This window comes from Erpetoichthys calabaricus, chromosome 18, assembly GCF_900747795.2.
Source record: "Erpetoichthys calabaricus chromosome 18, fErpCal1.3, whole genome shotgun sequence".
Classification (NCBI taxonomy): domain Eukaryota; kingdom Metazoa; phylum Chordata; class Cladistia; order Polypteriformes; family Polypteridae; genus Erpetoichthys; species Erpetoichthys calabaricus.
Window position 1 is genome coordinate 29,837,088 of NC_041411.2, and position 18,264 is coordinate 29,855,351.

An 18,264-nucleotide genomic window follows, 5' to 3' on the forward strand; every position below is an offset into this window, starting at 1 on the left:
GGGGATTTCTCGCAAACCAACTGCTTAGCATACCAATTAGACTGTGTACTCTATCAGGTTAATATGTGTGGCGGGCGGGTATGAAGGCTGTGAGTACACAACCCCAACTAACTTGAGTGCTTATTTATGAGACCGTTATTTGACTTCCCCTGGCAGCTGCCTTCCCGAAGGGCCCGCAGATGTACATTTCATGACAACTCCATCTGTGTTTAGCATGACACCTGGGGTGCTTTCGATTCTTGTGCCTAGAGTAGAACAATGATGTTTTCACTTTGGAGTCTTGAATAAAAATCACTGAGCGTCCTCCTGGAGGAGATCTTTCTGCACGTCTTTCTGTAGACAGATGCCATTAAAATATTCTGTTTGGAAAGAAAAAAAAAAACATGAAAATGATGAAGAATTAGTAAACTGTATCAATGAATACAGATATATTTAGAAAAGTAAATCAAACCAAATGATATGGATACAAAGGCAATCACTCCGTTTAAGTAGGGTGCTTTTGTTAATTCAGAGGTCCTCAGGCACATAACTCTTCTCACTTTCTTTCTTTCTCTCTCTCTACAGACAGGAAGCTCTCCTGGCTGCCATTAGTGAGAAAGATGCAAACATTGCCTTACTGGAGCTGTCTGCGTCCAAAAAAAAGAAGAGTCAAGAAGAGGTCATGGCGCTAAAGCGGGAAAAGGACCGATTGGTTCATCAGCTTAAACAGCAGGTAAAAAGTTCTTCTGGCTTTCTTTATGACCCTCTAGCCATTAGGTACCTTATGTAAAAGCTGTATAGAGAACACTTGCAAAACACGTTTCTTCCTCTTGAAAGGTTTGTCTGCCAGGAGATGATGAGCATAATTTAACTAAAACCTTAAAATACAGATAACCGACAGGGGATTCTTTTCTATGAAAAAGAGTGTAATTGGCAGGAATCTACTACTCGTATGAAGATTACCCCATACATGAAAAAAAAACAAATTTATTATAATTGTTTTGGAGTAGCACAGAAGAATGACCCGGTGGTTACCACAGCTGCCAGAGTTCCAAGAGACAGAGTTTAAATCTTGGCCCCATCACTGTCTCATTCGAGTCTGCACATTCCTCTCAAACCCAAAGACATGTGTGTTAGTTTAAATAGCATAATCGAAATATTACATTCTCAAACCTGTATAATTCAATTGAGGAGTGTAAGGGGCAAGAGTTGACTCTTTGGGCTTGTGGGGAGACCCAATCCATTTTTGGGCCCACTCACACAAGGAAAATTTAGAGTTGCCTATTAACCTGACCTGCACATCATTGTGGACATTTGAGGAAACCTGGAGTAGATAGATAGATAGTTAGATAGATAGATAGATAGATAGATAGATAGATAGATAGATAGATAGATAGATAGATAGATAGATAGATAGATAGATAGATAGATAGATAGATAGATAGATACTTTATTAATCCCAAGAGGAAATTCACATACTTCAGCAGCAGCTTACTAATACAAAAAACAATATTAAATTAAAGATTGATAATAATGCAGGTAAAAACAGACAATAACTTTGTATAATGTTAATGTTTACCCCCCCCCCCCGGGTGGAATTGAAGAGTCGCATAGTTTGGGGGAGGAACGATCTCCTCAGTCTGTCAGTGGAGCAGGACAGTGACAGCAGTCTGTCACTGAAGCTGCTCCTCTGTCTGGAGATGACACTGTTTAGTGGATGCAGTGGATTCTCCATAATTGATAGGAGCCTGCTGAGCGCTCGTCGCTCTGCCATAGATGTCAAACTGTCCAGCTCCATGCCAACAATAGAGTCTGCCTTCCTCACCAATTTGTCCAGGCGTGAGGTGTCTTTCTTCTTAATGCTGCCTCCCCAGCACACCACCGCGTAGAAGAGGACGCTCGCCACAACCGTCTGATAGAACATCTGCAGCATCTTATTGCAGATGTTGAAGGAGTTGAGTAGCCAATGGAAAACCCATGCATACATGGAGAGAATGTGTAAATTCCTAACAAACAATCATCAGGAACGGAAATCAAATCCAGGACAGTGAATCTGTGAGGCAACACCATTCGCCACTGTGCCACCACACCACTGAATTTACCTTATCTGTGATCATCTTCTTTGTCTTGTCTTTGCACAATGTCTTGTCTTGTTTGTGTTTTAATTTAAATTTTAAATTTTAATTTTATTTCTATTTTTAATTTAATTTAATTTTTATTTGCACTTCCTGTTGTTACACTGTGGACCCTGAGCTTTGCAATTTCGTCTATCCGTATACTTGTATATGGTTGAGATGACAATAAAGTTCGCTTTGACTTGACTTTTGATTAAGAGTGCCCTGCAATGAGCCAGCATGTCACACACGATTGGATCCTGTCTTGTGACTGGCGCTTCTTTCAGTAAATAGATTGTGAATGTTTTTATATTTTGCACCATTTACATTTTTCTGTTATACCCAACACCAGCTGCACAGTGGCTATCACAGTATTGCTTAAACATTCAGAACAAGGTAAACACTGTGGTGGGTTGGCACCCTGCCCGGGATTGGTTCCTGCCTTGCGCCCTGTGTAGGCTGGGATTGGCTCCAGCAGACCCCCGTGACCCTGTGTTCGGATTCAGTGGGTTGGAAAATGGATGGATGGATGGACAAGGTAAACAAGTTCTGTCTACAGCCGTGGTTCTGAAACTCTGTTCTTGGTACCCATGTAGCTGCAGATTTTTTTTCCAACCAATTCCCCAATCAGCGAGTCATTTCATCTCTAACTGGTCTCTTTGTTTAATTAGCTGGTCTTTTTTCTCTTCTCTTATTCTACATTCAAAAAAGTACTGCAATGTGATATATTTAAATTAAAAAACATTTAGAAATATTTGTATTTTTGCTGTAGTTTTAAATGCTTAACTCTCTGTTTTGTTTTCCTATTAATTTTCTCTTCTAGGTACATCCGTATATTATGCAAAAAACGTCTACTGCAATTGCTTTAAATTCATGTGTGACATGGGCATTCATGTACGGAATAAACACTGCCTGGCCAAAAAAAAAGTCGCCACCTTGATTTAACTAAGCAAATAGGTACGAGCCTCCTATTGGATAATTACTGCATGGGCGATTATCTTTCAGCTGGCAACAAGTTATTTAACCCCAACTGGTGCAATGAGTTGCTTCTCATTTCTTAAACAACCATGTCGAAAGACACATCTCGTGGTCGTGGAAAAGATGTTAGTCTGTTTGAGAAGGGTCAAATCATTGACATGCATCAAGCAGAGAAAACATCTAAGGAGATTGCAGAAACTACTAAAATTGGGTTAAGAACTGTCCAACGCATTATTAAAAACTGGAAGGATAGTGGGGACCTATCTTCTTCGAGGAAGAAATGTGGCCGGAAAAAAATCCTGAATGATTGTGATCGGCGATCACTTAAACGTTTGGTGAAATCAAATCGAAGAAAAATAACAGTAGAACTCAGGTCTATGTTTAATGGTGATGGTAAGAGCATTTCCACACGCACAATGCGAAGGTAACTCAAGGGATCCATCAATGGATTTTTTCTTCCCTGATGGCACGGGCAAGACAATGCCAGGATTCATTGGGCTCAAATTGTGAAAGAGTGGTTCAGGGAGCATGAGACATCATTTTCACACATGGATTGGCCACCACAGACTCCAGACCTTAACCCCATTGAGAATCTTTGGGATGTGCTGGAGAAGGCTTTGCGCAGCGGTCAGACTCAACCATCATCAGTGCAAGATCTTGGTGAAAAATTAATGCAACACTGGATGGAACTAAATCTTGTGACATTGCAGAAGCTTATCGAAACAATGCCACAGCGAATGCGTTCTGTAATCAAAGCTAAAGGCGGTCCAACGAAATATTTGAGTTTTTTTGGTGTCGACTTTTTTTTTGGCCAGGCAGTGTATGATATCTGCAAGTAGAATTTTCATGCAATTAAAATTTTCATCTAAACCTGTCATCACATACCAGTTGTATTGTGATATGTCAGATAGTAGTGTTTCATATTGTCTATTGTTTCACAAACAAGTAGAAGATCATTTATTCACATACACATCAGTTTTGACATAATGTAGTGTGAGCAGCTGCTTTATTACTTATGCCACTCATTCTGAAAGTCCAGCAGAGTTGATTTAACACCACCATTATTTAGTCCCCTCAAATTTATTTTCGCCTGGAATATACTTTTATTGTACTTTTTTTATATGTGTTGTTTGCCTTTACTTGGTAAAGCTGCCGCATCTGACCACGAGGCTTTGGGGCTATTTTGTGAAGGGCCCCCTGATTCACGCCTGTTGACGTAATTTTTCACATGTTTTAATGGACAGCAAGTTCAAAATTTTTGTGAAAGCAATGCAGCAGTCTGTGCACGCCAGTGCAGATGTTGTTTGGTCATAAATTAGAAAACTGTGCATTTTTTTTTGATTTAATGGAATCCACTTGGGCCATCATTTCTTATCTTAGCATGGTGATTTATGCTGACGGCTGAGATATACTGTAAACAAGTTACTGCGTTGTGAGACTCGGTACCTGGACTATCTCAAGCATGGAGCGGTATCTTGTGAAAGCTGATGACTTCCTGCTATCACAGCGCTCATTCTGATAAATGTTTGAAACCGCTAACATTCGCCACCAGTTTATTTTTCTTCTTGGAGCCCTCAAGTAAAACAAAAGCTTCATTTCTCAAATGAAGTGCATCTTTATTGCATATGAGTGCGTCTAGGAGCTGCTTAATGAAAGAACCTAATATTTCATACCACATGACCAATAATAATGTGGCTTTACTACGCTTTAAGTGTTTAAATTGATTGGCAGCAGAAGATTTGGTTGGATTTTGTGACGTTTAAGCTTGCTGATGTTGTTGCCAAAAGAAGGAAAAGGAGGTTTTGGCTGGATGACATTTTAACTGTTTGAAGGCAAAAGTGTTCATTTACTGAAACGGTAATACACTGTAAAGTTTTTATTCCATTTGTGTAGCCTCTTAAATATGAATTTCTCTGGTTAGTTTTTCAGTTGTGTATAACTTAGTTTCTTGATTATATAGCATGTAGGCTGTTGTTTTGTTTTATTTTTCATTTATGTCCAGGAAAGCTGTGATGGACCAGCGTACAAATTAAAAACACTATGGATGCATTTTCTTTTTTTCCCTCTAAGATTCTTCCATAATGACCAGAGGCCATTAAGTTAGAGACACTCAGATTAAAGGAGGTGCTGAGCTGTCAATTGATCAGTAGTTGCAGTTGAGCTATCTCAGATGTTTGGAGGCGTCTAGACAGACCAGAAGATTTAAATCAATAGTATGGGCGACTTGGCACACCCTGATGGAGGCATCTTTTTGGGATTAGATCATTTGTCACTTGTAGGAGAGCGTGTACTGCATCTCAGAGGAGGTCACAGACATGATGTCATTCTTTCAACTAACAGGGAGTAAAACTGTCAAGTAGTCCTCCATGTAGTGGTAGATCTCCAGATTTGTAAGGAGATGTACTTGAAGGCCAAGTGGGTGACAGCTTTGGTGGTGGCTCTAGCAAAGATCTGTGTGTGAGGAGAGTTTGTCGAAGCCATAATTTTATGTTTTTCTAGCTGAAAATTGTTAATAATGATTCTACCAGCAGATCTGGAGATGCTGCATTGTAGGTTACACAAGGATTAAAACACTGAATACTTAAAAACTTCCTTGCACCGCCCTAAACTAACAATTGAATTTTTACATTCTTAGTATAATTCATTGTCTCAATGTGTCGGAACCAATCCTGGCAAATTAGTTCAAATTTGTATTCAATGCATCGCCATTTTCATTGAAGTTCATTGAATCACATAGATACAATCACTTATTATTTGAACCTTTGTTACATAATGCAAGGTCGAGATGTTTTACTTCCTGATTCTTCCCCAGCTACAGTTATATGTATATATGTATAGCTTATTGAAAACACTTTAGATTGCACAACTTTGAGTCTCACACATACATTTTAAGCTGCAAGTGTGAGAAAGCTACGCAACATCTGGATATTAATGCATACATATTTTAAAGCTTCTGCAAATATTTGTGTTATCATATTAATCATAGTAGTCGTATTACTGCATTCATTTTCCGACATTTCAGCATACAAGCACGCGTGCCACTTCCTTCATCTTCATCACTCTGCAGAGTTTAGATATTTGTTGGTATTTATGTATTGCCACCAGTTTTTACACATGGCCAGTTATCGGTTACTTGGTCCTGAACATCTTCAAGAGCAGAATTTAAATGAAAAGGTCTTAATTCAGAAAAGCAAGGAAAGCAAACTCCCAATGAATGCACAGTGTTTACTCCAAATATTCTGTATTAGGAAGTATTTCATGCATAAATACATGACATCTTGCCTGAAGAAGGGGCCTGAGTTGCCTCGAAAGTTTGCATATTGTAATCTTTTTAGTTAGCCAATCAAAGGTGTCATTTTGCTTGACTTCTCACTACATGCATAAATATGATATTTATTAACTAAGAATTTACGTAAGTATACAAGTATAAATACAACAACTATTTCAGCATGCAAGTTACATGTATACATAAAAGTATGTAAGCAGATAAGTTATTTATCTATTTTTTTCATTGTTCTTTTGTGCTTTCAGTAGTAAACAGCACACATCCATCCAATAATACTACCTTCTCTCCATGGACGGCCAGGCTTGTTTGAATATCACACCCAGTTGAATTGTAGTGGTTTGAATCCTGCTGTTTTTGTGGCTTTGAATTTTAAATTTTTTAAGAAAATTCATCCTCCCGTGGCCTTTGCAGTTTTTTTCAACTGGAAAATGCAGGATGTGTGACCTTTTAATTTGTTTTTAAAATGTATGTGTGTATTTTGTTTAACACATAATGTAGTATACCTTACAAATGTTCCACCAATGACAAAAGAGTGTCACTTGGTAGGGGAAAAGTTTTTTTTGTTTTTTTTTAATAGCCATTTTAATGCCACGTGGTTTTGATGTCCTGCCCATTTGTATGTTTTGAAATGTACATTTAGTATCCTACCAATTCAAGAATCACTAACTTACAACATTCATTGACAGTGCTGACAGTGTAAATGGGCACTTGTTCCCAAGGACCTCATAAAAGACCGAGAGAAGTACAGCAGAAAAAACAGCATCCTTCAGCTGCATTTTTATTAATGCGGTAAAGGAAAGCAGAGATTTCAAATTGGGGTCCGTACCACCTCCAGTCTTCTAGAAGTGGACATCAACACAATAACACTTGAGCATATTTTTATTTGGTAGCAATCCCTGTGAGGCTGGGCAGTCTTTTGGCCTTGAACTCCTTAGAGTTTTTATTTTTTTCTCCTCTCTGATCATCTAACCATAGCATTAGACTTAATGTTTTAATCATTAGCGACATAAAAATGAGTCTTGTTAATAGTAAGTTAATTCATACTTCATACTTTTTTTTTTTTTTTTACTTAGTAAATTAATTCATACTTATTCTTATTTGTTTACATGTGCTGTATACGTTTCTATTTGATTGTTATTATTTAAATTTTTTATTTTTGTAATTTATGTATTTTATTTGTAATTATAATTTTAGTGTAACTTCCTTTTAAGCACTTGCGCAATTTAAATAAATGATGTTATTATCAGTGAGGTTTCTTTAATCTGTCAGGAAGAAGTTATTTTTTAATTTCTGGTAATGTTTTATTTGTATTTATTGTATTGACTTTTACATTGTGTTCTCAGTACTGTTATTGTTGCACCACTCTGTTTATGTTTTCTGATATTTTACATGAAGGAAAACTATGGGCATCTATAGGTTTTGCGACTTAAAATGAACTTTGATTGAGCAATGTGACGCCCGAGTGTATGTTACATGACGTGGACACAGCTGATGTATGAGTGATGGCAAAACACACAAAAAGTGTCTGAATTTTGACTCGAACAAAGCAAATAAATTTGTGGAAAACTTCACGTTCCCAACCTCCTCCTCCTCCATAGCAATCAAGTAACAACAACAAGAAAAAAGCATTACTAGTAACTCCGATTACATTTAGTTGCTTTTTTCTGAACAACATGCTCAATTTTTTAGCAATCATATCTGTGTACCTACCCTGTTAAACGTCCCCAATTATTCTCCTACTACGACTCCTTAAAGAGAGACCTTAAAAATCTTTGCTGCTCACTTTAACATGTGTTGCCCAGGACCTCGTGTGTCTTCCAAACTTGTTACCATCCAGGTGGTTATAGTAAGTATAGAGTTTTTAATGAGACAGATATGGCTAGTGCACTTTCAAATATGCACCTCACATCACGTGAAAGATAAATTTCAAAATGTATGAATGAAATATTCACTGTACTGTACAAATGCATATTTGAGGAAGTGTGCTCACTTCTCACATGTACTGAGCGGCACTGCACTGCATTTAAAGCAGGAAACGTTTTGAAAATGAAGTGAATCTGCATCCATTCAAACGTACTTAGTCAGAATGTATAGAGCTTATCAGGCCAGTGTTTTGTACTACTATCTTCTAGTTAACTAAAACAAATTGAATAAATCACACTTGCTGTAAAAGAATTGAGACCAGCATGGAAAAAAAGTCAGAAACATGAGGCATTTACTGATGATTTGCAGCGGATGAATGAAAAGTATTGCCTCAATGTCTTTTACTCTCGACTGGATGGAAATAGTTTAAAAAAATCAAACACATGAATAATTCTTAGAATATGCATATTCATTTTTTTTTACCCTAGCCATCATATAACTGTAAACAGCCATTTTTACATAGCCACCATATTACTCTATACAGCCGTCACAGTAAAAGTCCACATTCTCTTTCCAGAACCGTGTCCTGACAGCATTCTCAGCTTCTTCATTGGAGGCGTAAATATGTACATGAAGGTCATCTTTCAATTTTGGAAAACAGTTATCACCAGTAACAGCTTCTGTACATTAGTGAATTTTAATTGGAGCAGCACCTTCTGCCATCCAGCACTGGCCTTTTTTTCATAGAGAGTAGCAAGAAGAACTCAGTGTAGTGACCAGTCACTAACGAATGTGACAGGAGAACCTTCAGGACATGTCAGTACCTGTCACATATTGTGTTGCCATCTGTTGATGAGATATGAATCATTAATTTTAATTGAACCCTCATATTTGTATTCTGTACACAATTAAACAAAATCTATTGATTAATTACATGAAAGCTGAAACAACGTTCAACGTTTAAGTCTCTTGACTCTACATAAGTCCTCTCCTTCATTTAAACTTCAGTGGCAATATACTGAATCGGTAAGAGTCATTAAGTCTCCTAAATTATTAAAACATGTGAAAGTCGTATGGCAGTCAGAGAGAGCCTTTTCATTTACTTTACGAATGATAAATTAAGTAATTTATTAGACTATGACAATTACATTAGAAGGCAACTACTACTACAAGAATGAAAAACAAAAAATAGCAACACCTTAATCTAGATATTTATGATACACAGTTTGCATGTTATCAAACATATAGCAAGCCTTGTAACATATATTAAGCTGTGAGAACAGCGAAATATTTCAAGAGTCTTATTATTTTTAACACTAATGTATTGTTATTAACGTAGTCAATATTAATGTAATTAATCTGGCAAATTGTCTGCACAATAATCATTTTTGATTAATTTTTATAATTATTAGATTTGGTTTTTGTGGTAACTTATAATTTTTGTTATTTTTCTGGTGATACCATTTTGTTTTTTGACTTTGGTGTGATTGCCACCATTTTGTTTCAAACCTTGCACGGCCATGTTATTTACTCTTGCTAGATTTGTGGCAAGTAACATAATTAGAAATACTAAGGCAGTGTTATGTCTTTGCTCCCCACCTATGTAAGATGGCTGCCCACAACTTCAGACAACAGGGGTGTTCCCAAACAACAATCTAGTATGCTTCAACAAGTGATTATGTTTAGGGATTGCATCTTGTTATTTTTAGTTAAACACAGAGCTCAAAAAGGCTTGTGATGGCTGAAACACCTTCAATAGATAGTAGATTCCAAGTCAAGTGAAGAAAAAAGGCATTACTTGTTGTGCTGTAATTAGTTGTTGGTTTTGGCAAGTCTATGGCTAATTGTAGTTCAAGTTCTTAAACGTATTTTTTTTTGTTCCTCCCTGGCCTCTAAAAATTATTGAAACTTTGTTTTATGGGTTTTAAAGGTCAAGAATTCTTGTTATCACATCTGTTATTGAATCAGGCACATTGTTAATGGTGATTAAAGTTAATCATGTTCTCACTTACTATCTTGTTTCTGACAAGTGTTTACTTGGTTGCCTGATGGTTGCTAGGTGCAACAAGCAAGATTGTGCCACATGTGACATCATTACCAAGACAGTATAAAATCAGCATTGTACACTCTCTAGTTGTCCAAAAATGTGGATATTACCTAAATACCTGGCATTCTTGTTTGAGCATTTAAAATAAAGATCTCTGGTTTTGAGCTCTTCCCACCCCCTAAGCTAAGATTTACGTTTTGACTTAGGCTTTCTTGACTATTTTGGTTTCAGATATTATTGTTACGCATCTCTGCTTGTGATTCTTGTCTCATGTTATGTATTACCAGTTTTAACTTTGGCTAGTAATTATTTACAATCCATCCATCCATCCATTTTCTTCCACTTATCTGAGGTCGGGTCGCGGGGGCAGCAGCTTGAGCAGAGATGCCCAGACTTCCCCCTCTCCGGCCACTTCTTCTAGCTCTTCCTGGGGAATCCCAAGGCGTTCCCAGGCCAGCCGGGAGACATAGTCCCTCCAGCATGTCCTGAGTCTTCCCCGGGGTCTCCTCCCGGTTGGACGTGCCCGGAACACCTCACCAGGGAGGCATCCAGGAGGCATCCTAATCAGATGCCCGAGCCACCTCATCTGACTCCTCTCGATGCGGAGGAGCAGCGGCTCTACTCTGAGCCCCTGCGGGATGACTGAGCTTCTCACCCTATCTTTAAGGGAGAGCCCAGACACCCTGCGGAGGAAATTCATTTCAGTCGCTTGTATTCACGATCTCGTTCTTTCAGTCACTACCCATAGCACATGACCATAGGTGAGGGTAGGAACATAGATCGACTGGTAAATTGAGAGCTTTGCCTTACGGCTCAGCTCCTTTTTCACCACGACAGACCGATGCAGAGCCCGCATCACTGCGGATGCCGCACCAATCCGCCTGTCGATCTCACGCTCCATTCTTCCCTCACTCGTGAACAAGACCCCAAGATACTTGAACTCCTCCACTTGAGGCAGGATCTCGCTCCCAACCCTGAGAGGGCACTCCACCCTTTTCCGGCTGAGGACCATGGTCTCGGATTTGGAGGTGCTGATTCCCATCCCAGCCGCTTCACACTCAGCTGCGAACCGATCCAGAGAGAGCTGAAGATCATGGCCTGATGAAGCAAACAGGACAACATCATCTGCAAAAAGCAGTGACCCAATCCTGAGTCCACCAAACCGGACCCCTTCAACACCCTGGCTGCGCCTAGAAATTCTGTCCATAAAAGTTATGAACAGAATCGGTGACAAAGGGCAGCCCTATATTTTAGTTAATAATCTATATTTTAATTCCACCTCTATTCAAAACGACTGCGGCCCTGTGCTGCCAGAACAGATGAAAGATCATTGTGGCACTTGACTGATAAGTTATACTATCAGAGAAATTTTGAGTTTTTATGATCCACAGACGATGTACTTATGAGGTTGTCTTTAGTATAAATGAGTATTTTACAATGTGTAAACTGCCACTAAGCCTTAGTTGGGGAGCTTATTTCTTCTTTCATTCATTTCTGCATTAGTTAAGTTGCTTGCACGTTTTTCTTTTATCCTCATGAACATCATGTCACTTACTCACTTTGATTTCAAGGAGCAGGAGAAGTGTGCTGCTGTGAGAGACGTTGGCGCATGCCACTGCCCAGGGGCCACTTCTACAAGAACAAGCTGGGGTAGCACACATGACTGCAGATGTGTCTCTGCTTTGCTCGTAGGAGTGCCTGTCAAATGAGTGAAAGAGAAAAATATAAAAAAATTTATAAGTTGAAGTAACCTCTCAAGGTAAATTTAAAATAGTACACTAATGGAGTGCCAAATAATAAATAATAGCAACAATAATAGTAAACATTCTCACCATAAATAGACAATGATACGCAAAATAGCATCATGTTATGTCACAAATGTGTTTCAAATGCTAGCCAACATGAGCATTCATTTTTGTGAAGGCGTCGTGCCATAGTGCATTGTGGATATACCTGATTTTGCCTAAATTGAATGAAATCCTTAAGCAGGTTTAATTTAAGCAGTTTAATTTTAAAGGTCCAGTTACCATACCTACTGGTGTAACACAGATTGCAGATCCACTTCTCAGGCCCAGTTCTAAAGTGGTTGCTTTTTGACTAGCACTTTTAACACCATGCTGCTGTTTTAGGTTTTGTAACACTAGTCGTGTCCTTCCTTTATATAAAAAATGTAATTATATTGTATAGTAGTCCTCATGAAAATAGAACTGTCAACATCAAAGTTAAAAGATCAAATTTTCCAGAAAAGTAAAAGAATTTCAAAGGTGAATCTAAAAATAAAATAAACTCCTGCTTGTTAATTCTAATTTATTAAGTCCAGAAAGTCATTGATGTTTTCAGTACTAGTTTATTTTAAAGCAACCAAATTGCATTCATTTAAACTGAATTCTGAGATAACAAATCTGAGGAGACTTTGCTGTTTTATACTTTCACAATGAAAAAGGGCTCTGCTTATCTTGAGGGTTCATTATTGCGTTCATATTCAAGCTTTGGAAAAAGCAAAGCATAAAGCAAAATTTCAGAACATGCCATTTTTATGTATGTTTTTCTTAACTTTAAGCAACATTACAATTGACTTTTAGTGAATCCTCTTTACCACCAATGCTCAGAACACATTAGTACCCTTGAGTATATGCAAAAATTACTTTTGTACTTATGATTCATTATAGATCTCTAAAAAGTGCTGCCGTTTCATTTCTAGTACAAATGTGTGTATGGAATTTGGAGCACAACACAGTCCTTCAGGTATGAGGTTTCAAAAAAATCCTTTTATCTTGCATTTCCTGCAAAATGTCATTAAGAAAGATGGGAATTAAATTGGCTGACAAAAGTATAAGCCAGCAAAAAAATGTTACATGTTGAAAGACCCTTATGCAAACATTGCTGTTCAAAGAGATACCATGATGAACTTTCCCTATACAATAGGCCAGAAATGGTGCTCTTGTTATAAAAAGAAAGTGTCATAACTAGAAAGCATGTCAAAGTTTAGATCTACCAGCATATAATGCGGGTTATGAGTTTCTAAAGGTAAAGTAGCTCTTCATATTTTTCTTGCTATGCTGCTATGATTGCTATGGCTCTAAGTCATACATACTGTACTTATAAAGCAAAACTCTGAAGTGGGTTAAGCAGGTTCGATGATGTTATGGGGACATTTTTCTGTATAATTTAAAAGTTTTAAATTTACAACATGTTCAAATTATTTCAGATAATTCTTTGCCTAATTGATAACATTAAAAGTAAACAATAGGTATTAGCTTACTTAACAATATGACGTGTGAGGGAAATTACTAAAATAAAATGTCTTTTTTTGCTGCTTTACATAGCTTTACATTGTGCACAACTTTGAAATTTGAAATTTCTGTACTTTTTTACAGATCAAAGTTTTCACGGTGGGTTGAATGCCATCGTAATGGCTTACATGTTGCATATAAAGCAAGAGTTGTCCAAAGTAAAACAAATACAAGCAATAATATGCTTGACAAGCAATAACCATGCTCAACAAAACAGTCTTAAATCGGTGACTAGGGCATCGTTAGAACCTCGTTGAGACAGTCCTAGGTTTCCATGGGTTCTACATACAGAGATAAACCTCACAAAATATTGAATGGAAGATTCCTGGAAAATGTGGATAAATGTAATAAAAACAAAAACAATAACCAAGTTTAGTCTTTTTACATTATGAAGGAACAGCAGGTGGTTTAAAATCTCCCAATGCCAAATTGCCCTGCTGCATACAATGCACGGTTAAAAGAGCTCCTTTGTAGTGTTTACATTTTATTAAGAAAGAAAGAAAGAAATGTAAATGATTTGACTGTTGCAGTGCAAACACACATACGTGTGCACACACACATATATATACAGTATAAACATTCACATATATACTGATATATATATATATATATATATATATATATATATATATATATATATATATATATATATATATATATATATATAATATAAAATACAAGAGGGTCGTTCAAAAAGTTTGCATACGTTCGTATTTTTGTTGGAAATGGTGAAGGTGGGAGTAGTAGTAACTGGGCATTAAAAAGTTGGTACAGCGCTGGAAAAATTGCATCACAAAGGAAGGTAACTATATAAAAAAGTGATGTAATTTGTTTCTGAAATTCTGTATATATAATATAGTAAAAGACACAAGAACAAGTGGAAAGGTTTGGGGGTCCACCCCGTATATTGTCACGATGTAGCTAAAACAGAAGTGAAAAAAAGTGAGTAGTCATAAAAGACTGAATAAAGATAATGACTAAGTGCAGGCGGAAGGGTTCGGTTTTTATAGAGGCTAGGCAGGAAGAGGCAGGTTCAGGTGGAATTGATGTCGGCAGGAGGGCGTGGTCTGGGAAGGGAAGTGGGCGGAGCTCTAGCTGGGCTTTTCTTCTGGTGTTCTGTGGAAGAGGGAGAAAAGGCATTAGTGGAGTTTATCAACCCCTGACTCTGCCTCTTACCCTTCGTTAAGCCCTTAGACTGTCTAACATGTGCGCATGTGTGATATATATATATATATATATATATATATATATATATATATATATATATACATTGTATCCCTATTTAGTGAACATCACCTTAAACCACTTTGAGAACTACAAAGCTATTGTAGATTTCTGTGCATATACAGATTCAACAACTCGAAGATTACCTCACAAAGTGACTCTTTTATTGTCACATGGCGATTCAGTGCTGGAGACTGAATTTGCAATGGTATGCTGTACAGTCCACTAAGCAACATTGCTTACAGTATAACAGTGCCAAAGAAGACTGACCAAAACTGTAACATGGTATCACATTTCTACCATCACAGATGTGTACTGATAAGTCCAAGATGTGACATGGGTTTTGGTCGTAATGTACCACATGAACTTGATTGTACTGAAAAAAATGACAAAGTGAAGCCTCTCACTGAGACTGCCGTTTCTCTGTTTTCTGGACAGTGGAGTGGTCTACAGTGAGTATAGCTTGCCAGCATATGACTTGTAGACCTTTAGAGCTATGGAAGTTCTGCTTATTTGTCTGGTTTACTCTGATGTCAGGTTGCATTTGCCCAATATCCCAAACATTTACATTTTGTTTGACGAATTAAGCTGTAAAGTTTGATCATTGGGCAGTGGCACAATATTTTGTGCATCATTAAGTAACTAAAAGGTGCTTATTTTATTAAAATTAGTCCATTCATTTTTTCCTCAGGTTAATATAACTGCAACCTATCCCAGTGACATGGGGTGTAAGACCATACCTAACTCTTGATATGTTTATTGAAGGTAATCACAACATCCATAGAATAGTCAGAAAATATTTTAAACTCTGGAATGATCTTCACCTGTCATAATTTATAGCTTAATGCGTCAATCAGGTTTTTTAGGTCTCAACAGAACAAAAATATTAATCACTCAACTGTGAGGTTACCCAATCCTCTGCCACATTCCTTGTGTTATTTTTGCAATCTGCTTAATTCAGCAAATAAATGGTAATCTATATATATAAAGGAGAGTTGGGATCCGAGAGACTGTGTTTGTGGAGGGATGGAGAGTTAAGGCGGGTGTTGGAGTCACGTGATCATTCTCCTCCCATTCACCTTATTTCATTCACTTCATTTCGCTCCGAGCTGAGCTCCACAGCTGACGCGGTCTTGCCGTTCTTTTCCCTTAGTGTTTAAAGTCCTTTCTCCTTTACTGATTTACTGTTTAGTAGACGCACTACTTACTGAATAGTATTTTTTCCTTTAGTGTTTCTACTTAGTGTTTCTTAGTGTTTAGTAGACGCGGTGTGCGAAAGGAGAGTTGGGATCTGAGAGACTGTCTTTGTGTGTTTGTGGAGGGATGGAGAGTTAAGGGGGGGGGGTCACGTGATCATCTCCCCTCCCATTCACCTCATTTTATTCACTTCATTTCGCTCCGAGCTGAGCTCCGCAGCTGACGCGGTCTTGCCGGTTCTTGATTTGCTTTTCACATAGCCAACTATACGTTGCATGCTCAAGAGTAAGCTCAGCGCACAGCTTGGTCATATTACAACCGGAGGGGCGAACAGACAACATGGTATACAAAGAGATCCTTAACAAATAGTTATTGGTATATTTTCCCTCAGTTTATTATTTAAAATTTTAAAGCACTACTTCGCCACTGCGAAGCGTGGGTATTTTGCTAGTTGTGAATTAAAATATACAGAGATATTTCACGTTTAACTGTGCACCCTACAAAAAGTCTTGTTAGCTTCTTTTCAGTTAGGAATTAAGGTTTGTAGAAATTTGAAGAGGAGTGGCAGAACTATAGTAAAAGTGGTTACTAAAGTGGCAGATGAAATTTAATGTCAGTAAATGTAAAGTATTACACATAGGAAGTAAAAATGTTAGGTTTGAATACACAATGGGTGGTCGGAAAATCGAGAGTACATCTTATGAGAAAGATTTAGGAGTCATAGTGGATTCTGTGCTATCAACTGCCAGACAGTGTTCAGAAGCCATTAAGAAGGCTAACAAAATGTTAAGTTATATAGCACGATATGTGGAGAACAAGTTCAGAGAGGTTCTGCTCAACATTTATAATGCACTGGTGAGGTCTCATCTGGAGTACTGGGTGCAGTTTTGGTCTCCAGGCTACAAAAAGGACATAGCAGCACTAGAAAAGGTCCAGAGAAGAGTGACTAGGCTGAGTCCAGGGCTACAGGGGATGAATTATGAAGAAAGATTAAAAGCAAAGCAAAAGAAGATTAAGAGGAGACATGATTGAGGTGTTTAAAATTAGGAAGGGAATTAGTACAGTGGATCGAGACTGTGATTTTAAAATGAGTTCATCAAGAATACAGGAACACAGAAACTTGTTAATGGTAAATTTCGCACAAACATAAGGAAGTTTTTCTTTACACAAAGAATGATAGACACTTGGAATAAGCTACCAAGTGGTGTGGTAGACAGTAAGACTTTAGGGACTTTCAAAACCCAACTTGATGTTTCTTTGAAAGAAATGAGTGGATAGGACTGGCGAGTTTTGTTGGGCTGAATGGCCTGTTCTCGTCTAGAGTGTTCTAAATTTTAGCCAACATCAAAGCCCTATTTTCTCACCTTCTTACCTACATGTAGTTTAATAATTTCACTTGTCTGAATACTTTGTCATTAGTCCTCTTGTCTTTCTTCAACTTGAGATGTCTGCCTCGCCTGACTTTAATTTTCCATCAGCCATTCCTTTCTCTATTTCTATGTTTTGTTTTTTTTTTTTTATTGACGTTGCACTAATCAAATGTTTTTGTCCATAAGCAGCTTCAGATGCCCGATGAAGCTGATATGCCACATGGAATCCTTGCTTTAATATTTGGACAAGGACTCTTTAAATAGCTCTTTTAATATCTTTTCAAATGAGACAAATCTCTGCCACATGCCAATTGATGTTGATTATTTGGGGTTTCTTTCACAGCCTCTTAAATCGGCCATGCAGAGTGCTAGGGACTCAGGTCAATAAAATATTCTTTTTTGTATGATCAATGCACAAAACAATAAAGAATGTATAACAGGAACCAACTTGAATTTGTAGCCATTAAAAGACAAGAATACATTTTGTTTGTTTGATTTATATTTTATTTTGTTGAAGAAAGCAACAGCTAAAAATAACCAGGTGGGTAATCTTTCGGTAGTTGTCAGGTTGGCTACTCTGATTAGGCGTGCTGGATAGCAGTCCACCGTTCTGGTGCAAACATTAAACATGACGTATGAGTTCATTAAAATGGCATGTGTCAACACTGTACACATTATTTATATTCAATGCTATTGCTCAGCATATACTTTAAAGAGCTTAGTTTACCTTATGCTCCCCATAAAAACATTTTCAATGTCAAAAACCATTTTGCATTCTTTGTAAACATACTGCAGTGTTCCTTGTAAACTGAGTATTGACATTTTTTGTCATAAATTATTTCAGTAGTTTACCATTTAGACATGGGTTGCATTTTTTTTTCTTAGTGCCGTTTGATTTTTCTCACGTCTTTCA

The 18,264-nt window shown here is 37.5% G+C and overlaps 1 protein-coding gene across 1 annotated transcript in view; it reads left to right on the forward strand.

Annotated features, from left to right (window-relative positions):
• Positions 1-18,264, forward strand: part of LOC114668668 (ERC protein 2) — a 724,143-nt gene that overhangs the window by 484,992 nt on the left and 220,887 nt on the right. The window contains 1 exon segment of the mRNA XM_028824542.2: positions 565-712. Within this exon segment, the coding sequence (XP_028680375.1) occupies positions 565-712 (148 nt within the window).